The 25,700-nt window shown below is 36.5% G+C and overlaps 1 protein-coding gene across 1 annotated transcript; it reads left to right on the forward strand.

Annotated features, from left to right (window-relative positions):
- Positions 1–24,458: 24,458 nt before the first annotated feature.
- LOC132296576 (uncharacterized) lies at positions 24,459–25,140 on the forward strand. The gene is made up of 2 exons (XM_059794763.1): positions 24,459–24,566; positions 24,640–25,140. The coding sequence occupies exons 1-2, from the start codon at positions 24,459–24,461 to the stop codon at positions 25,138–25,140; spliced, it is 609 nt and encodes a 202-aa protein (XP_059650746.1).
- Positions 25,141–25,700: the final 560 nt, after the last annotated feature.

The raw sequence follows: 25,700 nt of genomic DNA on the forward strand, positions 1-25,700 counted from the left end.
ACATGATTAAATCCATGGATAAACAAGATAGAATCTAATTACATTCAAATAATTAAACTCTCTAGATTTCAAATCATTTCCAACTGGCCCCAATTTAATATATGCTAATAGGCATATTATGGTCATTACATACATTCACACAAAAGCTTAATTAGGCCCATGAAACCACAAAATTAGATTTTAATTAATTCTCTTAATTAAAGTCTCTAAATTTCCAAACTCAACCAAATGCTCTCAAATTAAAGTATGTTAACAAACATGCCAAAACTTAATTTAGAAGCATAATACAACTCAATTTCATGCAAGGTACGGCCATGAACTTTAATCTTTCACAAAAGATAAATATTAATTAAAAAGAGCAATTCTTATTTAATTAATCCTAATTTAATATATGTTAACCAACATATTAAAACAAGATTTTCTACCATGCCATAATTCAAATCAAAGTTATATATCATCATGAATTTTAAATCTTATACAAAGAATTAAAAATTACTAACTTACTAGATTTGATACAAGGCACACATATAAGTTGTATAATCATGCTAAACACTCAATACAACACACACAAAAGCCTAAAATGTTCCCTACGTCCATTTGAGATGAAATCTCAAATCCCCACCAAAATAAATAGGCTCCGAATCCGACGAAACTCCTAGGTTTTGTCGGGGACAACACCACGAACATGAATCGTAGGGAAGCCCCATCAAAAACACAACTTGACTTCCAACCCGAACTCAAGAAATAGCCAAAACGAGATTCCAATCGGTTGGAATCAAAGGCCTCGCCCAGGGGAACAATAAACACTAAGGCATCAAGGTATTTCATTGAAGGGAAGAAGCTCAAAAGAAGAGAGAGAAGATGGAAGCCATGGCTGCCTCTAGATCCGGCCAAGAGAGAGGAGAGAGAGAGCAGAAATCTAATTTTTCACTTAAAGGCCCCCTATTTATAGAAAAACTCAAAAAGTGTCCCGAACGGGCCCTGCCGGGTTCGGAAAAGTGAAATCTGAGCAGAAGTGCTCAAACGGCAAAACTCTATGAACAAAAAAGATTACAAACGAGAAAATATGAACAACGGAAGAACAACGTCAAAAACTGAGTCCCGAGCAGAGAGTTATGCCTAAAACAAGTTTGGCGCAAACTAGGGCCAGAAACCCTGAAACTGGAAAATATCGTCCAGGAGGAAATTCTAAGAGTCCACGACTCGACAAAATGTGAAAATGAATCCCATACGAGGATCCAGGCTCAAAACAAGTCATTGAGCAATAGCTTTCATTAATTGCACAATGACCCCTCCAAAAAGTGAAAACTGCAAAACTGCCCCAGAATGAAAATATCTTCCAAAAGATATTCTCTTAAATACACCTGAAATAAAATATCTTCAAAAGATATTTATGAAAACACCACAAGAAAAGAAAAAGTTTCTAAAGAACTTTGCATTTATGCCCCTATGGACACCGGGAGCAACCAGAGTACTTTCTCACAAAAGTAAAGATATGTATATCATGGAAACCACTGAGAATGAAGATACGTGAAGTCAGAAACCAACTCCGAACACAAGAAGTGTGGTTATGCAAATAGAGTGACAAATGAGGAAAAGACGAAATAGGGAAAAAGACAAAAAGTGAATAGTGTCGAAAAACGAAAAATGTGGGAATGACTCGGTCCTCAAAGGAAGTTGTCAATCCAGAGAAAAGAGTCTCAGAAATCACTCCAGAGCACTCGAGATGACACTAATCAATAAGAAACCAAACTCAAAAGGGAAAAGACAACGGAAAAAATTTATCCAAAAAATCCGGGTCATTACAGATAAGTATAATGGTTTCAGTTATTATCCAATGATAGATTAGAATTGTGAGTGTTGTTGCATGTTGTTAGGTAGTTGATGGGATTGTGCGTTAGTCGAGGTGATTGTGGACGACTTAGTTTTTAGAACCAGCGAGAGCGGTGTTGCCGAATAGGCACCTTTTTCTTTTGAGGAGTCAGTGGACTGTTGTGATTGAGGTCACCGGTCTTATATGCCCGGTGTTCGACGTAATGTCGTTTTGAAGGGTGAAGGTGGAATGGGTGGTAAAATGTCATTTTATAGCTTTAAGGTTGTCATTTGGGGAGTGATGGTTTCCAGAAGGGACGGAACGCGGTGTCCAAAGTGTTATGATTGTTTCTAGTGATCGAGTGTCATGAGCATTAGTGCTCTTATCTGATTGGTTTGGTTGGCATGAGTATCGCGATGTAGTGTGTGTGAGGTTCCGTGTTTGTGTTTAACGGTCTGTAAGTGGCGAGGTCGCCTAGAATTATGTTCGTAGTCCCATATGTGTTTCTAGTTGGTTCTTCTCCTTGTGTGTAAGGAGTTCATTTCATCTCAGGTGAGATTAGGTGTCTACTGTTAGATGATTGGTGAGTAACGTGTGACAGGGTGTCGAGTGCATTCAGGTGTGAGTTGTCAGTCTCTTGTGAGAGCGGGGTTCGTTACCCCTTCCATTTGTTCTAATCCTAGTAAGGACGTCATTTATCGTGAGACTTGTTCTCTATCTAGGAGCTGTATACGTCCGAGGGTGGATGGATTTGTGAGTGGTTTGTTACGCTGTTATAGTTCACCGGTAAGGTTTAGTTGTGTGGGTCGACTCATTCCCACAGAGGAAGGTGGAGTCTTTGGTTTTGTGACGCTTATTTTGAGAGTATTCTTAGTAGGTGGTGTGTGAGGCACGAGTTGCCGATTAGGGGTTGTGTTTCCAATGTTTAGTACTTGGTGTATCTCGGACCAAAGCACGCAATTGCTTGCACAAATGTATAGTGTCGCCAAGTTTAAATTTAGAAAATGCCACTACTACCTCTAACTACTAATATAACTAGGGTGAGTAGGGATCGTCCCAATGGAAAGAGGGCTGTATTTGTGCGGAAACAATGTTGGATTAGTAGGTCGAGTCATCAAAAGATGGTTTGTTGGTTGAGTTAAACTACAAATTAAACTAAACAAATGCAATATAGAACAACTAAATTGAGTAAAATGTAGAGAATGAGAGAGAGATCTTGGGACTTAGAGGTCACCACTAAACATTACCTTCCTAGACATTCAATGTTTGATGGATGAGGGGAATTATGTGTTGTAATACTAGTGTGTGTGTCATTGATTGAATCAACAAACATGGATGACTAGATAAGTATATATTGTCTAGATAAACTAGTGAATTGCACAACATATCAAATTGAGCCATTATTCCTTTCTTTAAGTCCGCAATCAACACACATCATTAAATTAGAAAAATATATACTACTTGCATTCATAAGTATGGAACATCAAACAACAAGCATGGATTATCTTCTCATCTAAGAAAGTAAAGCAACTACACTACAACTAAGCTAGGGACATGCAAATTAAACTAAGTAAACTAAATAAGAGGCACAATCCATCAAGAAATGAGTATAAACCATCAAACAAACCACAAGAGTAGTCCATTTAAGCACCATGCCTTAACCATCACTAGATTCATAGCATCAACACACATAGACATGCATCAATATCACAAAACCTAGAGATAAACACATGAACATCTATTTTAGCATACATAGACATATGAATATAATGAAATGATCAATTGGAAGTATTACTTCACATAAATCATAGTATAAATAAGATTTATATATATCAAAGGTCAAAACAAGAATTACAACACTAATCCCCATTAATTACAAAACATCAAAGTCTAGGAGGCATGCTTAGGGATAGCTCTAGGACCAAGAAGATGTTTAGCCACTCATTGATGTTGTCATCCAACCCTCAAGGGTTGTCTCCATGCTAGAAATCTTCTTCTTCCTCCTTGGTGGAAAACAATACCTTCCTTGATGAAACAAAAACTCTAAGTAGCATTTTTAGGGAGTTTTACCCTATTCTGTTCCAGGGGCATTTCGGGTATTTCATAATACATTTTTTTTCATTTTTTCTTGCAAGTCAAGTAAAAGACTCAATTTTGAGGGGGGTTTCTTCTTTGTGTTTTTCCAGAAAACATCATATTTGCCTTCAAAAATCAATATTTTTCCAAAAAATCCTTGCTCCCAGGTTTTACAAATTTTTAGTACAAATGTAGTTGGTACTATTCATCGACTTTTTTTTGAAAATCATCACGACCGATCTGAAACTTCCGGAGGTCTTGTGAGTGCATTTTAAGATTGTATTTTCAATTTAGGCAATTTAAAAACCTCTCAAAGCCCTATTTCCAAAACTTGGGCAGTAGCTCGGATTAGTTTTTTTCCTCTAGACCTGATTTTCTTGAGGGCATTCTGGGCATTTTACAATGCATTTTTCTTGCTTTCGTTCACAATTGGGGTAGGAAACTTGATTTTAGGTCGGGTTTCTTCTTTGAGTTTTTCCAAAAAAAGTCCGTTTAGATGCCCGTTTTTACTCTCAGTTGCAGCAGTGGTGGGTTGTCCTCGTCGGGCTGCCACGACATCATTTTTGTTTTTGACCTTTCTCCCCTGTCCGGACTCCAAATTGAGTAAAAAAAATTTTTAACTTGAATAATTTGTCATTGTCTTTCCAGCAGTGTGCTCGATAGCACCTGAATCCACTTTTTGCCAAATAACCATTTTGCCCCTAGGTTCTTTTTGTCCGTTTTTGAAACGACACTTCTGGATTTGTTTCCTTTGGGTTCCATGATGACATTGAGGGTCACATTGGTGTCTTAGAGACGCATTTTATCTCTAGAGACCGTTGTTTCACCTTTCGCTTCCGCATTTTGGATCCATTATCGGGTCATCTTTTGGTCATCACTGACGCACCGGGTTTACAAAACTTGGGCCGTCACAAACTCTCCCCTTGATTCTTGTATAAATTAGTATAAAATTGCACAAGTTAATCTTTAATCACCTAAGGTCTGTTGAAATCTCTCCTGAAGTATTCTGTAACTGAGTAATTGAATTAGCACACTTCTTTATCTAACAACATTGTAGAAAAATGATATGCATTTATCACCTTCTTGAAGCCATTTAATCCTTGACTTTTGAGCCCACACAATCTCCTCCAAATCAAGGGAGTTTTGAAGTTTGCCTGAAGCATCTCTTTCTTTTGAAATAATATCTTGATTATCTAGATTTTGGAGCAACTCCATTTGAACTACATAAACTTCTACTCTAGCAATTTGAACTTGTTCTGAAGAGGTACCTCTACCTTTATTCCAATCTTTAATATCATTCTTCACTGCTCATAGTTTCTTTTGAAGAACATGCAAAGGATTACTAGAAGCCATACCAATCTAAGCTTTACTAACCACCTTTTCAACCTCAGCCTGCATATACCAGATTTTGAGAAATTTGAAGGCTTTGAACCTATTGAAGAGTTGAAAAACCATTGCACTGACATGCCATAATGATCTGATATAGAAGCAAGGGTATGAGAAACTTTTGAGTCATTAAATTGTTACAGCCACAGATCATTAACAAGAACCCTATCCAATTTAGCATTAATCCTTATTTGAAGATTCTGTTTATTACACCAAGACCAATCTCCATTATTGATAGGGAGATCATCCATAATAATGTCGTAGATTACACTGTTAAATTCATCTAATTTACTTTGAGGTACCCTCAATCCTCCTTTCTTCTCATGGCTATACCTAACCATATTCTAGTCCCCTAGTACAACCCATGGACCTGATATGTGATGACCCTGGATTTTTCAAACCTAGTGTGTCCTGTGATGACCCAAAATGGATCTAAAATGCGGAAGCAAAACATAAACAGGTCAATAGAGATGTATTTCATCCCTAAGACATGAGAGTAGTCTTTCGAGGAGTCCCGTGACTCAACGGAAGTGAGACCGAGATTAGGGTTTCAAAACCATCCAAAGAATGGACCAAGGGCAAAATGGTCATTCCAAATTGAAATGAGTGCCACCGTGCACACCATTAGAAAGACAACAAAAAATGAATGAAGTTAGACTCAAGAATCACTTGATTCGGAGTTTGGATGAAGAAGATGTGAAGATAGAATGAAACGACGTCCTCCGATTAAGAGATATCACAAGCCTACAAAGAGGGTCAATTGCACAAGTCAGTGAGGAAGGTTCAGTTGTTATAACCTACAAGGTCAGTCATTCTGACCTACATGGTAGGTCATTTTGACCCACAAGGTCGATCATTCTGACCTACATGGCCAAGCGTTTGGACTTACATGGTCAGGCGTTCTGACCTACATGGTCAAGCGTTCTGACTTACATGGTCAGACGTTCTAACCTATATGTTCAGGCGTTCTGACCTGTATGGTCAAGCATTCGGACTTACATGGTTTGGCGTTCTGACTTACATGGTCAGATGTTCTGACCTACATTATTAGGCGTTCTGACTGCCGAACAACAAAATAGAAAGCAACAATCATCCGAACAACGAAACAGAAAACAGCAAAAACTGTTGCTGCAATGCTTGGGGAAGGTGTTCGGTCCAACCTTAAAGCTATACATACATTCCAAATGATCCAAAACAAGTTTAAAACATTCTTTAGCCTCACTCAAGCATCCACATCATGCTAACTCATAAGGAAACTTTAAGTTATACATACAAAATATGCATCAAAAAGTGTACTTAGGTATACATTACATATTTCTAGGCAAAAATGACGTTTCGGCTTAACTATACATTACAACTTTAAAAGTAAAAAATCAAACATGCTAACACTTGCATGTGAACAAGAATACAACTAAAGAACTTCAATTCATCGAAACAACCTAGGGATATTATGCATCCCAAACCAAGGTATCCGTACCTGAAAATAACCCGATAACTTTGGGGTGACTAAACAAGTTACTAGTAGGGAATGAGCATGCATAGACCTAACTTTTTACAAGGTTATTACATTAACATGAAGTAATTGAAAAGGATTATGCTACCTAACATCTATGTCATAAGTGAGACTCAGAGATCATCCTAAGCTACTCATGCAATTGAAATGAACTACGGCATACAAGTATACATGCTCAAGTATACTAAACCGTATTAAAACATGATACATAGCGTACAAGCATACATGTTCAAGTACCTTAAATCATGTTAAACAAGATAAGCAATATCTAACATAGACACACAAGTATTCGATATATGTAAAGTACTCATAAATCAAGTATACAAGCACAAGTATACTAAGCTAAACGAAATACACATAAGACAAGTATACACGACACAAGTATAGTAAATGAAATTTAAACTCACGGAGCAAGTACACAAGTTCAAGTAAACTAAATATGATTTAAATACCCAAAGTAAGTATCAATTTTCAAGGTACAAGTAATCCATGATTAACAACTCAAAATTAAATGCGAAATCAAATAGTGGAAAGACTAGGACCCATAGTTTCTTACCAAGCAAGTTATTCTGGGTAATTATGACCCACAAGGTACTACCTAATGCACACTTATGACTTAGAAAACTCTTGTCTCCATACTAGAGCCAAACCCTAGCCATCACTTGTATTTTTGTCCTTACAAGCCTTCCAAAATTAATAAGTTCAAAACTTATGTAAAATCAATAAGTTAAACCAAACTTATACAAAATCAAATGCAGGTTACCACATTCCATGCACAAGTAAGGTTGAATCCACACAAATCATGTCCTAGAATTCAAGTCTAAGTAGCATATGACATGTCATGTCCTCAACATGCAATTTATACACAAAGCAAGAATTGTTTATAACAATTGAGCCACATTACCATCCTAAGCCACAAGTACTAAATAAGCTTCAATTTAGTAACAAGCTTTCAAGGTAAACAATTGTAATATTCTAACAAGTTATATACCTACACAAGATATATTTAAACAAGCTTTGCAAGTCAACGATATTCCATATCATGCTAAGTCTAATTACCATTTTAAGAGGTCACAAATACTAATTCTACATCTAATTAGTAATATGCTCATAATGAAATTAATTGTACTACATTTCATGAAATTATCGCCTTAACATGAAAAGTCTCTAGATTTCAATCAATTCCAAATAGGCATAAATTAATATATGTTAAAGGACATAACATGGTCTTCACATATGTTATACCCAACATCAATTTAAGTGACTACAACACTTAAAATAAAATTAATTAAGCAAATTAATTAATTTTTCTTTAGATTTTCAAACAACTCCAAATGTCCTCAATTTAACATAGGTTAAAGAACATACCAAGGCCGACCTTAATATCACATTACAAGTTGATTTCATGCTTGATACAACTATATGAATTAATCTTTCACAAAAGATAAATATAAATAAAAGTTGCAATTCTAATTCATATGCTCCCAATTTAATATATATTGATAAACATACCAAGGCCTAACTTACTAGCATGCCACAATTTAATTCTAAGGTGCATACCATCATGAGAATTAAATCTTAAACATAGAAAATAATTAAATTAAATTCTATATCTTGAGCAAAGGCATGCTCACAAGTTGTATATGCTTATAAAATAATCAATACAACATTAATATAAACTTAAGACATGCCCTACCTGAATTTGAGATAAAATCTCAAATCCCCACCGAAATGAAACTGCTCCGAATCTTATGAAACTTTGGGGTTTTGTCGGGGACAACAAGGTGATCATTAAACCCCAAAAAGGTCACACCAAAATCAAAACTTGGCTTCAAACATGAACTCAAAAAATGGCCAAAACGGGATTCCAATCGGTTGGAATTGAAGGCCTCGTCAAGGCGAACGATAAACACTAAGGCATCACCACTTTTCACTAAAGGGAAGAGTTCAAAAGAGGAGAGATAAGCTGGTATCCCTTGACTACCATGGAATCCGGCCAAGAGAGGGGAAAGAGATGAAAATATCTCATTTTTCATTTTAGAGACCCCTATTTATAGAAAACCCTAAAAGCATCTCGAACGGGTCCCACTAGGTCCGGAGAAATGGAATTTGAGTAGACACGCTCAAACGGAAAAATTCCGTTAATGAAAAAGAACCAAAATGAGAAAATATGAACAACGGAAGAAACAACATAAAAAATTGAGTCCCGAGCAGAGAGATATACCCCACACAAGTCTGGCACTAACCGGGGCCGAAAACCCAAAACTGTAGGGATTGACCGTAAGACAATTCTAAGAGTTTATAACTCAATGAAATGCAAAAATGAATCCCATACGGGGATTCAAGCCCCAAGGAGACACTTTATAATTAACTTTTATTAATTGCACAAAGGCCCCTAGACAAAAGGATAACTGCGCAAGTGACCAAGAATGAAAATATCTTTCAAACGATATTTTCTTAAAAACTCCTGAAATAAATATCTTTAAAAGATATTTACAAAAAATACCCCAAGAAACAAAAATGTTTCTGAAGAATCTCTTCATCTATGCCCCTCCGGGAAAAACAAATAACCGGCGAGCGTTTCTCTAAAAGTAAGTCTACGCCTTTCAAGGAAACCAACAAGAATGGAAGTAAGTGAAGTCAAAACTCAACTCTGAACATGAGAAGTGGGGTTATGCCAACAAAGTGACAAATGGGGAAAAAGATGAAAAGTGAATAGTGTCGAAAAACGAAAAATGTGGAAATAACGCAGTCCTTTAAGGAAGTTGTCAACCCAAAGGAAAGAGTCTCAAAAACCATTTTTAAGCACTCGAGACGACACTAAGTGATGAGAAACCAAATTCTGAAAAGAAATTTCAACGAAAAAACATTTTATTTGTAAAATCTGAGGAAAAATGAAAGGAATGAAATGACCGGGTCATTACATGATACTTTAGTAGCTTGCAATTGAAGGGATTTCCATAACTCTTTTATGTTTTTAGCTCTATTTATAGCATACACACTAGTAATAAATATACTTCTACCAGAAATCAAATGCTTAACTTGAACCAACATGGATTGAGCATCCTCCTATATTATGTCCACATCAAATAGACATTTATTCCACCTAAACCAAATTCTCCCCAAATGATTCGACCTGTAATTAGCTAACCAACTCCATTGAAAGGAAATTCTTTTTTGGATTCTAAGGGCTTTACCCTCCTTAACTCATGTTTCAACAAGGATAGCAAAGGAAAACTTGTTATCAATGATCAAATGTTTCACTTCGTTTTGCATGGGAGGCCTATTAAGACCTCTCATATTCCAAGCTCCTAACATTGGTGAGAACTTGGCAGTGAACCACTACCCATTTGCATTCCTCTAGTTACTTGATCTGAGCAAGGTATATAAGGTTTATTTCTTTGCCTAGATAACTTCCCATCTCCTTAACTATCTTCTCCCTTTGATATTTTAATACTAGATAGTTATGCTTCTGTTAATCCTTGGCCTTCAACAGCAACATTACTTCTATTCTCTTCAGGAACTTTTTCTTCCTCTCGTATTGGAGATTCAAAAACATCTTGTGTATCCTCAACTATAATTTGATCAATTTCTTTATTTGCACCCAGGCTAGTATTATCACCCAAATCAATAATGCCCACTTCAGTTTTATCTTCTATAATATCTGTGGTAATCATATCACCCAAATTAACAATTTCATTCACCACAACACTCTCTTCATTGATAATTTCAGTCAATACTGCAAAGGCATTTGAAGTTTCCACCACCGTCATTTATATCTCTCTCATTGGCAAATCAACAACCACCTTCTTAGTATTTTCTAACTCAACCATTGTGTCTTTTTGTTTAACAACCCAACATTCACTAGTTTTCTTAGGCTTAACTTTATGCTGAATGATCTTCATTGGACATTTATCTTTAATATGATCAACTCACTCGCATAACTTGCATACCACAGGCGTTCATTCGTATTCCAAATCAACATATCAATAACTACCATGCATATCAATAATCATGGAATTAGGAAAACCATCCTTGACATCCATTTCAACCATCACCTTAACAAATTAACCTTTATCTTTGTGAGTCTCTGGATCATCCATATATATAGGTTTAACAAAAGAGCAACAAACCTTAGAAACCGACACTTTATTGCGACAGTGGACTGGTAGATCATGAATTCGCAACCACACAAGGATAGTTTCCAAAACTTCTTTCTACAGATTAACATTCTTGTTCCACTTCTTTAAAATAATTGGCCTTCCCTCGAATGTATAAACCCTCGATAAAACCTTTGGGATATCTGTTTTATCGTTGAAACGTACCATAAAGAACCCATCCTTGAGATAAACCAAAGTGAAATCTTTGGTCCAGTATTTAGAGACAAAGGTTTTGAAGTAAGAATATTAGGGTTTTTTACCCATTACGTATCTAACAACAGATGATTTGCATAAATCAATTTTGTCAACCATATCTTCTTATGTAATAGACACTTTCACACCACGACATTCTTGATGATATTGTAAATTTTTGAAAGTTTCTCGTGTTTCATCCAAGAAACTACTATATTTTGGTTTAGGTGGGACTATACTATAGCGTGGAGAGCTTGCCAGTAGTGGGGGGGAGGAGGACTGGCCTTCCTCCATGCTGTATCGACTCCCTTGAGCCTGAACCCTAATATCATTTCTGTCACCTAAGAAACGAGAGAGAAAGGGCTAAAAAGTAAAAGAGTTTTTCTAATTGGGGAATTGCTGTCTACTATTTAGAGTGGAAGCCACCTGTAATGTTTCCAAATTTTACCATCTTCTAATTTCTGGAATTTTCTGATTTTTTTAAGGGTATTTTCGTCTTTCCTCGTTTTGCATATCAGATACCGTGGAGTGTGCCAGTTGTGTCCGAGAGTTAGTAGGGGCATATTATTGAGTTCAGGACTCTTTGAAATGCAAGGGTGGCCATTTTGACATTTGTTTGTTTTTCGGGCCGGCCGGTCCCATATGGGACCTGCTACCAGAATTGTTGCATACGGGGATTTTAGTTGGATCCATTTACATTCCATACATTTTATTTAATGTGCTTTATGTGAGTTTTATGTAGTTGTGTATATATAATTGTGGTGAGAATAAAAATAAAAATAATAATAAAGAAAAAAGAAAAGGAAAATATTTTAATTTTTGGTGGGCCCACTATTTCTTTTCTTTTAAATGGTCAAGAGACCATTACTAGCCTCACTTTTCCCTCTCAATCTCATGGCTATCTCTTTTTTCTCTCTTCTTTTTCTTTTTTCTTTCACTATCTTAAATCCTTGATTTCTTCCTCATTACTTAGAATTTTTTAGTGCCGTTTATGGCAATTCGAAGAGCTCGATGAGATCTTCGAGTCTATATAAACAATTTTTGCTTTTGGCCACTCTAAGAATTCTGAAAATTTGGACCCATTTGAGGGTTTTCTACAAAATTCAGGTAGGGGTGTTTAATCCATAACTTCTTGGATTTTAGTAAATTATTCTCCATGTGTTGTTCTATAGCATGCTATAATTGTGATGAATTTCTTTAATGTGATTCAATTATTGTACATAAAAATTTTAATTATGTGTATTGTTATTGTTGTGTGAGAAAAGCATACCTAATGTGTTAAATTCCATACCTTTGGTGCTTATTAATTTGTTAGAAATTGTTATGTGAAAGTATGTTGAATTGTATAATATAAAATATTTAAATATGTGTATTAATTAATTTGTATGAAAAGCATGCCTAATGTGTTAAATTCCATACCTTTGGTGCTTATTAATTTGTTAGAAATTCCTATGTGAAAGTATGTTGAATTGTGTAATGTAAAATCTTTTATTGTCATTACATTGGAAAGGTATATGATGTTCATGCATAGCATTGGGCATGAAAAATGGACAAAGTGATTGGAAGTGTATGAAAAAGGAATTTTGATTTGAAATGGAAAATTGTTTTTGAAAGAAATAAAAGAAAATATTTTGGGAAAGGTTTTGGTGGAAAGTTTACGAAAACCCGGTCGCCTAGGAGATTGCCTATGGGTCTGTGGCATTAATGTGACCTAGAGAGAACTAGGGAGACTGCCCTAGCGTGGTTGAGTTAACTGGGCCCCAAATGAGGTCCTGGAGTTTGCCTTATGGTCAGGGACAGTTAGCCAATCCTTCTCTCGTGTCGCCATGGAGCTGCCATGGGACGAGTTACATTAGTGGTTTGGAAATGATGGCAGAAGTGGTTTTGGAAAATGGGGAGTGACATTGCATGGCATAATTTAATTGTGACTTGGATTGTCGAATTTGTTGCTATGTCTACCCCGCTATGGTATAGTCCGGTTTCTTTATTTTTCTATCCATTGTGTGGATTCACAGGATCACAAGAGGTGTGTCTTAGGCACCACCTATTGAGCAATTTGCTCACCCCTTATATTTAACATTTTTTAGGTCACGGAAAGGAGGTGGTGAAGGACATCCCTCCACAAACATGAGGGGGAAACTTGAAGTGTGTTTTAGCAACCTTTTGTAGACTTAGGCCATCATTTTTGTAAAGCAACATTTTGATATATATATTTAAAGTGTTTAGCATAGACCTGTAAATTTAACTATGAGTCTTTTGCTCCATTTTTGATGTAAATTTGATCAAAATGTAAAGACTATGTAATATGCCTTACTTGAATGGGAGAAATGATGTTGCATGCTATTAAATTGTTGAAGTAAGTGATCATGACATGTATAACACTATTTACGTTGTGCGTTGGGACATGATAGATTAGTTTATGGCTAAGTGAGGCCATTACATTTTTTCTTTATGCATTTCAACAGGTCGTAGTAGGAACCTTTTTAGCAGAGGTCATGCCAAATTTTGTTTATGGCTGGTAGCATTTTAGGGTCATTACAAAGTTGGTATCAGAGTATTTTTATTGGAATTTTCTGGTCATTACAAAATGGTATCAGAGCTTTAGGTTCGAAAACCTAAGGACGTTGGGTAGGGTTGTCCTAAGTAGGACTTGAGATGATTTAGATGCATTGCATGTTAAAGTGTTTATCGTTTTGAGAAGCATATTTACTTGTTACTTGCTTACATGTATACAATTTTGAAAGCATACCTATTTGCTATGTGCTTATGTGTTTAAATGCTAAAATTTGTGTTACATGGCCATGCATGTGAAGTAGTTATATGATCCAACTATGAAAATGAAATGGGAATGTATTTGAAAGCATGTTATACATGATAAGATGGCAAGCTGTGAGCACGGATTGTGCAAGTATGTATTATATGAAATAATGATAAGGATGGAAGGGATATTTAATTTCACATAATAATTTAATGGAATTATTGTTTAAACTTATGTGATAGGACACGGTTGTGTGAAGGGTTAAGCTTTGGTTATTGTGTATATATACATATATAAGTACGTCTTACGTATATATCTGTATTCTTAAATGTATATGCGGTCGAGCATGGGATGGTTGTGTGAGTTTCATGCATTGGTGCATGGGTTTCTTATGACCGTGGGGGTCAAGTGTGCAAGTGAGGGTTTTGTGGGAAAGGTATGACCTTAGGAGGTTAGTATTTGTGACTTGGGTCACGGTTTGGTGTAGAGGTTCTTTTCGAACTAGTCGTGGTAGGTGTGACAGAGGTTGTTTGAGTCACGAGTGTAGTCTATAGGTTGTAGATGCGTATTACGGGTGTTCTGGTGCGGTCTAGAGAGGTGTGTTGATTATGGTTCGTTAAGAGGTGATTCCCATTTCGGGAAACTACTGGAGTGTGTCGCGGATAATTGACTCTTGGTGAGTTAATTGCATGGCTCGATTGATGAGAAGATTTTTGGGTTGGCACGGTTATTGAGAGAGTCTTGAGGTGGTATATGTGGTCAATTGTAGCTATGTAGTGCAGAATTGTATGAAAAGGTAGATAGTATGTGGTTAATGGTATGCTTGGTCATTTACGAATGGAGGGATAGATGTGTAACGTGTACCAGGTGATTGTGCTGGGTGTTTGAGGATTTAAGTGATAGACTGTTGATTTGAAATGATTAATTGCATAGTTGGTGGTTTTGAGGAAACTATTGAGTCTTGAGCATTCTAAGATTGTGCCAATTTTATTTTAAGGATTTTTCGGCATGACATTGCCGTATGGAGGTCCTTTCGTAGTGGTAAATTGTGGCTTCATGGTCTGGTGGGGTGATAGGTTTGAACCATTGTTTCGAATGAGTGGCAGTAAAGGCGTTATGGTGTGATGTTTAGCATTGATGAGTATAATGGTTTCAGTTATGATCCAAGGATAGATTAGAATTAGATGTGAAGGGGCAGTAAGGGTGTGACCCAAAAACCTGGCAGCAGGGGTTTTTCCGGAAAAAATGAAAATTTGAGGGCCTAGATGACATTTTCTGGAAAAACACAAAGAAGAAACCCCCCTCAAAATCAAGATTTCTACGTGACTTGGAAGAAAAATTTAAAAATACGTAGTGTGAAATGCCTAAAATACCCTCCCAAGAAAACTGGTCCAGAGGGTCCAAAAAGCTGCTAAATGGAAAAACAGAAGTTGAACTTCGGGATCGATTTCCGATGTCAAGACGACATTTTCTGAAAAAACACGAAGAATAAACCCCCTCTAAAATCACATTGTCTATTCAATCATGTGAAGAATGGAATTTATTTCCCAAAGAAAATTCCCAAAATAACCTTAGGTCAGAATATGCAACAAAAGTGTAAAATGAGTCCATATGAGGCTCATTTCACCAGAGAAGAAGCTTTGCCCGGAAACGACCATGCACGCAAATGTAACTTACCTAATAAGATGTGCTACAATGGTCCATCGGCCATTACTGCACCACTTTTGCTACTTTGCATGGATATTAGTTTTTAGATACATAATTGCAGTTATTTATATTCATTTTTGGATTCATATGATACTTGCTGTGTATAGATGTCTTTTGACAGGTTTTTGAAATCAAGTTTGGTGGCATGCTCATGGAATTCATGAGGTGGCTTATTTTTGTCGCGCCACTGAATTTCCTCTTTCCCTTTGTATTATTGTTCTATGTACCCTCTCTTTCATTCATTTTCATACTTTGTCTTCTCACATTGAGGACAATGTGACATTTAAGTTTAGGGGTGCATTGTTGCATTTTTGAGATAACATTTTTGCTTGCATGACTATAACTTGACGCATGTAAGTTAATAAAATCATTTTATTGGAAGCAATGATAGTGTAATCATGGAACCTGTTGGAGATTGAAACATGTGTTTAAGACTTTGAGTACAGAGGCAAATGATAATTTTGAAAATAAAGAAAAATTTGAAACGACCATGTTGATTTATATCGGTTTGTATAAATGCTTCAATTAGATTTTCGTTAGATTTCATACTCTTCTATGCTTCACATTGCGCAGATGTACACCGGGAACCTAATTGTGAGGTATGCAACCCAATTAACCTTGACCATGACTCAGCCGATTTGAGGTGATGACCCTAATGAATGGATATCTTTGGCACATTTTGAGTAAAAAAAAAAAAAAAGTAATTAATGGCAATGACCAGTTTGAGTTTATAGCTTTTCCGACTCGAGTTATTAAGCACTAGGAGTGTCTCTACACTTAACACCCTAAAGCCATCCAGTTTGGGAGTTGTTGGCCTAACACTTGCTACATGGGTTGGTTAGAAAGCTTAAGGGACTTAGACATTGCACGGTCATTCACAAAAAGATAAATAAATAAATATGATTCGTTAGAGTTCGTAACCTTGCCAATTTGAGTTATTAAGCCCTAGGAGTGTTTTTACACTTAACACCCTAAAGCCATCCGGTTTGGGAGTTGTTGGCCTAACACTTGCTACATGGGTTGATTAGAAAGCTTAAAGGACTTCGACATTGCACGACTATAATATGTATCATTCTAAGTTATATAATAAATTTTTAGCAAGCAACAAAAGTTGTATTTGTGAATAAAGTCATGGCTTAGAGACCCCATTTAGAAGGAAATTCAATGATTTGAAGGCTTGTGTTCTTCTGATTGGAAAAAGAGGATAAAAGTCGCATATTGGGAATCCAGTTCACTTTCACTGAAGTTAGAGTTCATTTTTATTCAAGAAATGACAATTGAAGTGTTTATATAGACTATGATGATTAATGCATAAAAGTTGAAATGTGTTTTGCCATTTTGTTTATCAAGGCTTCATATATACAAGGTAGTCTGCCTAATGAATCTGTCTCCAATTTTCTATTGTTCCAAGTTATCTTTGAGCTTTGTAGGTATTTTCAACCTTCATGATTGACGCATGTTGTCAACATTTCATATGTTGTCATTTTTGTTAGGTTATATATTTTAGTTTTGCTATGGGACTAGCAAAATATAAGTTTGGGGGTGTGATAAGCGCCGAATATTGCATATTCAAGCACCCTTATTTGCATTAGTTAAGTCCATTAGTTAATCATAATGTATTGTTTAGCTTTATTAGTATATTTTCTTCTTCTTTCAGGTTGGTTCCCCGGAATAGGGTTAAAGGAACGGTTTTGACAAACTCTTGAAGAATCAAAGTATGCCGTTGCTGGGAACCATCTTTTGGGCCAAGCTTCTTGAGTCATCATATATGTGAAGTTTGCGGCATAGTGCTCAGATTGAAGATCGCATCAACAGACCAATCTTACGTGGTTCAAGAAAGGAGCTGAATGTATGGAAGGCAAGCAATCGCGGGCACCCACTAGAGCCCCACGGGAGCCCGCCAAAAGGGCCAGTAGCCTCTTGTCATCCGTGGGGCCCCGCAGTGTTTCGCGGGCCCCCGCCGCAAGCTCGGCGGGCACCCGCCGCAGCCCCGTAGGCACCCGCCAAACACCCTAGTATGCTCCCTTAGATTCTAAGGACCCGTGGGCGCCCGCCGATCTACAAAAAGTAGATCACCTGCTCCTGATTTCAAGCTGCATTTTGTCCCCTAAGAAATTTATGTGGTCCTGATAGCTTCTAGGGTAGTTGGAGCTCGAAATTGAGTGGTTGGAGGGAGGATTTTTCCTAGATAAGAGGTTGGAAGCTTGTATTTTTGGGGATCTCACATTTGTGCTAAGTTAAAGAGAAAAATAATGATTTTGGAGGGTTTGGTGTGTTCTTGAAGCCTTAGGTGCAAAAATGGAGATGGAGGCTTCTTCTTCTTCTTCATTCCTTGTATCCATAGGTAACTAACTCCCTATCTAGGGAGGTGATGAAGCCCTATTTTGTAAGCATTGCTTGTAAGCATTCCATGAGCTAGAGCACCTTACATGATGTAATGAACTTTAATGTCTATAAATGATCATTTTGAGTTAAATATCTTGTCTTAGATTGTTTTCTCCCATGATTATATTACTACATTTTCATAGTGACAATTGAGATGAGTTTATGGAAGTGTTTTTATTGGCATGATATTTCGGAAGTTTGATAATCTATTGCTTAGGGCCTTCCTTTGATAGATTATTTTTTATTTATATTTTATGTGCTTTTATTATGAGATTAAGGGCTTGATAATCTTTGGCTTAGTAAGAATGTCTAAGGTTGCATCCTAGTTTAGGTAACCAAAACATGTAATGCTTTGATAGGTTATTCTTGCCTATTGATTTCATAAATTTCTTAAAAGTAATGTAGCAATTTTGTGTTGTTGAATTCCATGGTCATATATATATGTTATTTCCCCAAGTAAATCATGTCATAGCATGCTTATTGATAGGTAGTGGATTCACTTCCCTAGTCTCTTCTTTATTGTCTTTATCTCTTTACTTCCTAGCACATTATTATTTTATGCATTTTTCAATTCCTAATTTTAGTGACAACCCAAACAAAACTCTATACCCCTTCATCATTCTAAAAGTGATTTTAGACACCTTGGTTGACATAAACTAGCAATCCCAGTGGTTCGACTTACCCGACCAATAGCCCTATTTTACAATGATGCTATTGCAAAAGGGTTGATTATTATTGATCATTGCATAGACCCATCAGTCTTCTTGCCTGAAACAAATAGCATTCAGCAGGGGTGTATAACTTACATTGCTCGTAGGAAATGAACATGCGTATAACCTAAAGTTTTACAAGTTTCGCAAGTTGATATAAATCAATCCATGTGGTTCATTCTACCTAACGTCTATGTCCGAAATGAATCTATAGGATTATTCTTAAGCTATATTAGAACAATATAGCATAAAACATGATATTTATGCAATTAAACAACATAGGACCATATGATACAACGCAACAAGATATAGATTATCAAAGTTATCAACTTGAAATCTAAAACGCGAAATCAACGAAGTGATACAATTTAACATAATTAGAACCTCCAATAAAACACGACAAGATATAGATTATCAAAGTTATCAACTTGAAATCTAAAATGTGAAATCAATAAAGTGATATAATTTAACATAATTGGAACCTCCAATACAACGCGACAAGATATAGATTATCAAAGTTATCAACTTGAAATCTAAAATGCGAAAACAACTAAATGATACAGTTTAACAACATTGGAACCTCCAATACAATGCAATAAGATATAGATTATCAAAGTTATCAACTTGAAATCTAAAATGGGAAATCAACTAAATGATATAATTTAACATTGGAACCTCCAATACAATGCAACAAGATATAGATTATCAAAGTTATCAACTTGAAATCTAAAATGCGAAATCAACTAAATGATACAATTTAACAACATTGGAACCTCCAATACAATGCAATAAGATATAGATTATCAAAGTTATCAACTTGAAATCTAAAATGCGAAACCAACTAAAAATGAAAATACTTGCACATCACGTCGGATCAAACCGAATAATAATAGTTATTTTGGGTTACTAGCCTGCTGGGAACTACCCTAGGGCGCACATGTGGGGAAAATTCTTACCTCCCGCCTTAGAGCCATACTTTAGTCATAGTCAAGACAACGACATCACAAGTTTCCAAAATCAACAAATTGTGCACAAAAGTATATATCAACATGAATATACAAAGCAATAAGCTATCTACTATGCACAACCAAATCTTAGAAGCACTCAATTCATGCCCTAAGTCCTCAACTACAATGGCATGAAAAATGTCGAATCTTCAATGTGCGATTCGTTACACTTAGCAACAATAACATCACATGTCGAATCTTTAATGTACGATTCGTTACACCACAACAATATAATCAATATTGAAAGACATATTCTTATGAATATAATATAAGTCCGAATTTATGATTTAAAAATGCAAACAACATCAAATACATGGTTAAATTATTAATACAATAAAAATGGAAATTAATTAAATAAAATAATTAATTATTCTAGATTTCAAATCTCATCCAAATAATACCAAAATAATATAGGTTAAAGATCTTGTCATGGTCATTACATATATTAAGTCAAATATTTATTTAAATGAGTGGAACACTTAAATAAAAATTAATTAAACTAATTAATTAATTTCTCTAGAATTTAAATCAGCTTCAACTAATTTTAAATGTAATGACCCAGTCATTTTCTTTCCTTTCTTTTTCGGTAATTTCTTCTTTTCGTCTTTTTCCCTATTTCGTTTTTTTCTTGTTTATCATTTTTCCTTGTATAATCGCTCGGGTTTGATTCCGACTTTGCATACGTCCATGATATTTAGTTTCCATGATATCTACATTTTTACTTTTGTAGAAAAGCATGCTAAATGTTTACTTTTCTTGAAAAGGGCATAGATGCTTGACTTTTGGTAATTATTCATAACTTGAGGGGTTTTTGGGTAATTATGCAAAGTAATTATTTTTCGTCTTAGGGAGCATTTTGTAATTTAATTTGGAAGATATTTTCAAAAAGGACTTTTTTTGCAATTTCTGAAAGTGTGACAAGTGTCACACTCTCATGGTGCCACTTGTTGGCATTGGGGTGGAGTAAATTGGAAGCTTAATTCCTTGACACATGGAGGGTGGAGATTCACCCATTTGTTGGCCTAGGATAGGAGCACTTGTTGGCAAGGATGGTTGACAAGTGTAAGCTTGATTTTAAATATTGGAAGTTTGCTTAGATTTATGATAAGTGTAGGACTCACCTTTAGTCTTGCAAGTGTATGTGTGAGAGGTAGTGCAAGAGCACCTAGTGAGTGGAGAATCCTACCACATTTAACTTAGGGTTTTCATTACATTTTATTCATTTATCTTTTTCCTCCCAAGAACCCTAACCTAGCCACCATTGAAGACTAAGCTTGGTTTAAACCTTTAGACTTCATTTTGGTGCCCTTCCACTCACCTTAGAACTATAAGCTTGAAATACTTTAGATTCCTCTCACTCTCCTCTATAAAACCCTTGTTTGGTTTTCCACTTTTAAGCTTAGTAGCCTTGGATTTTAGATATTAAATTCTCTATTGAGGTAGGGGGTGTTATAGTTTATTTTCTAAGTGATTTAATTGTTTTTGTAGTGATATCCAAGTTGTATGCATGTCTTGTATTGAAATGAGAAATAAATGATTAATTGTAACTTGTATATAACTCACTTTAGACTTGATATATGGCATGGCCATGACTTGATTTTTGTTGTATATTAATTTGGCATGATTTAAATGAGCTTTTAAATCTAGAGAATTAATTAATTTAAGTTGATTTAAATTATATTTAATTGTTCCATGCTTGAATTACATTTTAGATATGATATATGGCATGGCCATGAGTTACTCCTTGTCATATATTTAATTGGAATCTAGAGGAATTACTTAGTTAGTCTAATTAATTTCTATCTTGTTGATCTAATGATTTAGTCATATAATTCATGGAACTTATTGTGTTTTATCACATATCATGACTTGTTACTCTACTTGCTGATTTTGGAAACTTGGGATATCATCAAGAACTCGACTTAGCTAGGACTTGGTTCTAGTACGGGAGATACAGAGCTCCCTATACTATAGTGCGCACTAGGGGAAGGTACCCATGGGTTAATAGCCCTAAAGTGATCTCAAGAGTACAGTTTTAATCAGAGAAATATCCAAGTATCCACTTTAGTTCATTTCGCACTTAAGTTTCCAACTTAATAACCTTGTGATGTTTGCATTTTATTGTTCTATGTTAAAACTCCCAATGTCATTTTAATAGCATGGACTAAATTTTATTGAATTGTAAACTTTGGAATAAATTGAACTTATACATACTCATTCCCTACGAGTAAACTTGTTTACTCACCCCGAAGTTACTAGGTGTTTTTTAGGTAAAGAAGCATTGTTGTGGGATACACAACACTCTTAGAATTACTATAATTCATGGAGTATTTTTGGTGACATTAAATATGCACTTGTTAACATATCATGATCCTTTTTGGTGTATTATATAAAAACTTGTATTTATTGTCTAAGCTATGTAATGTGCACTTAAGTGCACCTTTTGCCACTCTTTGGATGTATATGTAATGAGGCCAAGGGCCAAAGACACTTATATGACATGTATGCTAGTTTAACTTCATAGCTTGTTTAGGAACTATAAAGGATTTCATGCATTGAAGGGTCATATTTTACATATGACATGCCATGAGGTCGTAGGCCATTCTAGCGCATCTAATTCATCATTATACACATGGATTCTAACTTTTGAACTATTTTTGGAGGATTTATGAAAATTTAAGCAAAATCCATGCATTGAGATATGATTCAAAGCTTCATTATGATTTAGCATATTTTTGATGCTTGGATGAGGCTAGGGAATGTTTTGAAACTTGTTTGGATCAAATGGAAAGCATGCATAGCCTTAGAACTAAGCCAAGCACCTTCCCCATGGATTATAGTAGCTTTTTCTGCTGCTACTAGGTCCATTGGTCGGCTGATAGCAATCATCAGCCGATTGATGACTATTCGAGACCAATTCCAATAGCCTTTTTGGGATTTTTGGTGTTTTAGCCGGCTGATCCTTAGGGTTCGGTCGGCTAATGATTGGGGGTCATTCAGCTAATGATAGAGGTTCAGCTGGCTGATCTTCCCTAGAACCGTCCTCTTTTGATTTTCTTGGATAACATTGTTGCAGTAACTTCAGAGCGCCATAACTTCTTCATTCCTAATGCAAATTAGGTCGTTCTAGAGTCTAAACTTAAGAGCTTGAAGTTACCATTCCAATGGTACCAACCATATATCAAAACGCCAACCATAGTAAGAGTTATTATAGTTTTAGTGAGATAGGGTTGTGGTAATTCCTAAACTGAGAAGGCCATTTTGTCCTAAATTCATATCTTTTCTGTACGAACTCCGAATCAGGTGAATCTTGAGTCTAAATTCATTAATTTTTTATTCTATTTAAAATGGTGTGCTTGGTGGTACCCACTTCCAGTTTGGGAAAGACCGTTTTGCCCCTAGACTCATTCTTATCCGTTTTTGAAACGTCGCTTCCACAATTATTTTCTTTGGGTTTCGTGACCTCATTGAGGGCCACATTGGTGTCTTATAGACATGTAGTATCTCTTGAGACCATTGTTTTACCCTTTGCATCCGCATTCTGATTCATTGTTAGATTTACTTTCGGGTCACCGCTGCCGCACCGGGTTAAATAAAACATGGGTCGTTACAAGTGGTATCAGAGCTCCTAGGTTTGAAAACCTTAGGACGATGGGTTTTGGGGGCATATCATGCTTTTGTTGATTTACCTTGGTGTATTCACATGCTTTTTGATAACATGTTTATGTGCCTTTTGATAATATGCTTGGTATAATGACATGTCTTCTATACTTATATGCTTATGTGTTTAAAAAGTATTCTTGTTTGACATGTATGCTTATTTTCTTAAGTACTTAGCCCTTTAAATAGCTTTCTTTGATTGCTTTAGCATGACCATAGGATGCTTACCTTGTCTTGCTTCGTGTTACATGCTTTTATAGTGTGAGTTAGGCTCGGTCTTGATAGCTTGTGTTATTGTTGACCTCTTCCCTTGTGTACATTTAACATCATGGTTGTCATGCATAGGGAGTCTTCACGTCAGGGCGACAGGGAGTAGGTTGATGACATAGAGTTTACGAGGGGTCCGGGAAAGCTTAGGATTCCAGTTCGTGGCATGGGTCCTAATCCACCACGAGCTCCGACTTATGAGGAGCAGATTGCGCAGGGAGTGGCTCTGGGGATGTCAGAGTCCATTCAGCAAATGTTTCGTCAGCATATTGCAGGGATGCAAATTTTGGAACCAACACTAGCACCGACACCAGTTGCTAATGATGCATTAGATTACTTTATGAAGTTACAGAGGGTTAAGATCGACTAATTTGTAAGGAGTATGGATCCGCTTGCTTCAGAGGCATGGTTTGATCTAATGGTACGCAAGCTTGATAGCATGGCAGTGCCTATAGACTGATTGAGGATCTCCTTAACAACCTCTATGTTCATGGGAGATGCCGATATCTGGTGGAGGTCCATGACCAATATCCATGATATGGAGGTGATGACTTGGGAGGAGTGCAGGACATTGTTCTTCGACCGCTTTTTTCTTAGGGCTATAAGGCAGTAGATGAGGATACAGTTCATAGGTCTTTATCAAGGCACTATGAATGTTATTAAGTATAAGACACGATTTACTTCTTTCTCTCGTTATGCCGAAGACATGGTGGCGACAAATGAGGCCAGGGCAATAAAAATTTTAGGATGGATTACATCTTGACATCAAGCTACGGGTCTCAATTCTTGATTTGAGGACTTACAGAAAGGTGGTCCCGAGGGCTATGCTAGCTGAGGCAGAGGAACGGGATCAGTTATGGATCAAGGGTTTACACAAGAAGCCTCGCGGTGAATCTCTGTCATCTTTTGGGAATCAGTGGAAAAAGGCTAAGGTCGGGGACAATTCACGCACTCAGGGACAGTCACAGTAGGCTCGGTCTGCACCCATAGTTCTTGTATCTTCAGGATCAGCCCGGGAGTGATTTGTCACCATTGTTAGCAGTTGGGGCATATCAAGCATTGCCACAGGTCGATACCTCCGTTGGGACTTCTATAGTTCGAGGTATCTTTCCAGTTTTCAGTTCTTGGGCTAGAGTTCTTATTGACATGGGTGCATCACATTTATTCATATCTGCTTCATTTGGACATTCTTTGGGTCTGGAGGTTATGCAGCGGGATAGTTTCCTTTGTGTTGACACACCAGTTGGGGGTCCAGTGTCTTTAGACCGTATTTGTCAGGGTTGTGCTATCAAGATAGCTGGGCGGACTTTAGAGTTTGATTTCGTCATTTTTAATATGACGGGCTTTGATGTCATTCTCGGGATAAACTGGTTGTCTTTCTTTTGTGCTATGATTGATTACTTCCATGGGCGAGTGTCTGTTTACACTCCCATGGGAGATTATTTTCACTTCGTGGGAGATCGGAGCGATTCCCACTCAATAATGATTTTCAGTATCGGTGACTAGAGTTGCCGCAGGTCCTACTTGGCTAGCCTGTTAGTCGACGAGGACAGTAGTTCGGGCCGCATTTATCCAGCAGTTGTTGTAGAGTTTCTGGATGTTTTTCCAGAGGAGTTGACAAAGCTTCCTCCTCTTCGAGAAGTTGTCTTTGCTATCGACGTCATTCCTTATGCTGCACCAATCTCTATGGCACCGGCAAAATTGGATGAGCTAAAAGCTCAATTGGATGATTTGAAAGCTAAAGGCTCTATTCATCCTAGTGCTTCACCCTGGGGAGCACTGGTTCTTTTTGAGAAGAAGAAAGATGGGTCATTGAGACTTTGCATCGATTATCGCTAGCTAAATCACGTTACGATCAAGAACAGGTATCCTTTGCCTAGGATTGATGACTTATTTGATTAGTTGAAAGGAGCCACTTATTTTTCGAAGATTTATTTAAGGTTGGGTTACTATCAATTGAGGTTTAAGTATAAGGATGTATCCAAGACCGCTTTCCGCACACGGTATGGCCATTATGAGTTTCTAGTGATGCCATTTGGTTTAACCAATGCTCCAGCAGCTTTTAT

The sequence above is a fragment of the Cornus florida genome, unplaced genomic scaffold (genome assembly GCF_030987335.1).
Source record: "Cornus florida cultivar Cherokee Brave unplaced genomic scaffold, ASM3098733v1 CherokeeBrave_3.0.0_Hap2_Chr02, whole genome shotgun sequence".
NCBI lineage: Eukaryota > Viridiplantae > Streptophyta > Magnoliopsida > Cornales > Cornaceae > Cornus > Cornus florida.

Coding starts and splice junctions, on each gene's coding strand:
- LOC132296576 (XM_059794763.1), top strand. CDS start 24,459: ATGCTAGCTGAGGCAGAGGAACGGGATCAGTTATGGATCAAGGGTTTA. Junction 24,567..24,639: donor ATCAGTGGAAAAAGGCTAAG/GTCGGGGACAAT, acceptor TTGTATCTTCAG/GATCAGCCCGGGAGTGATTT.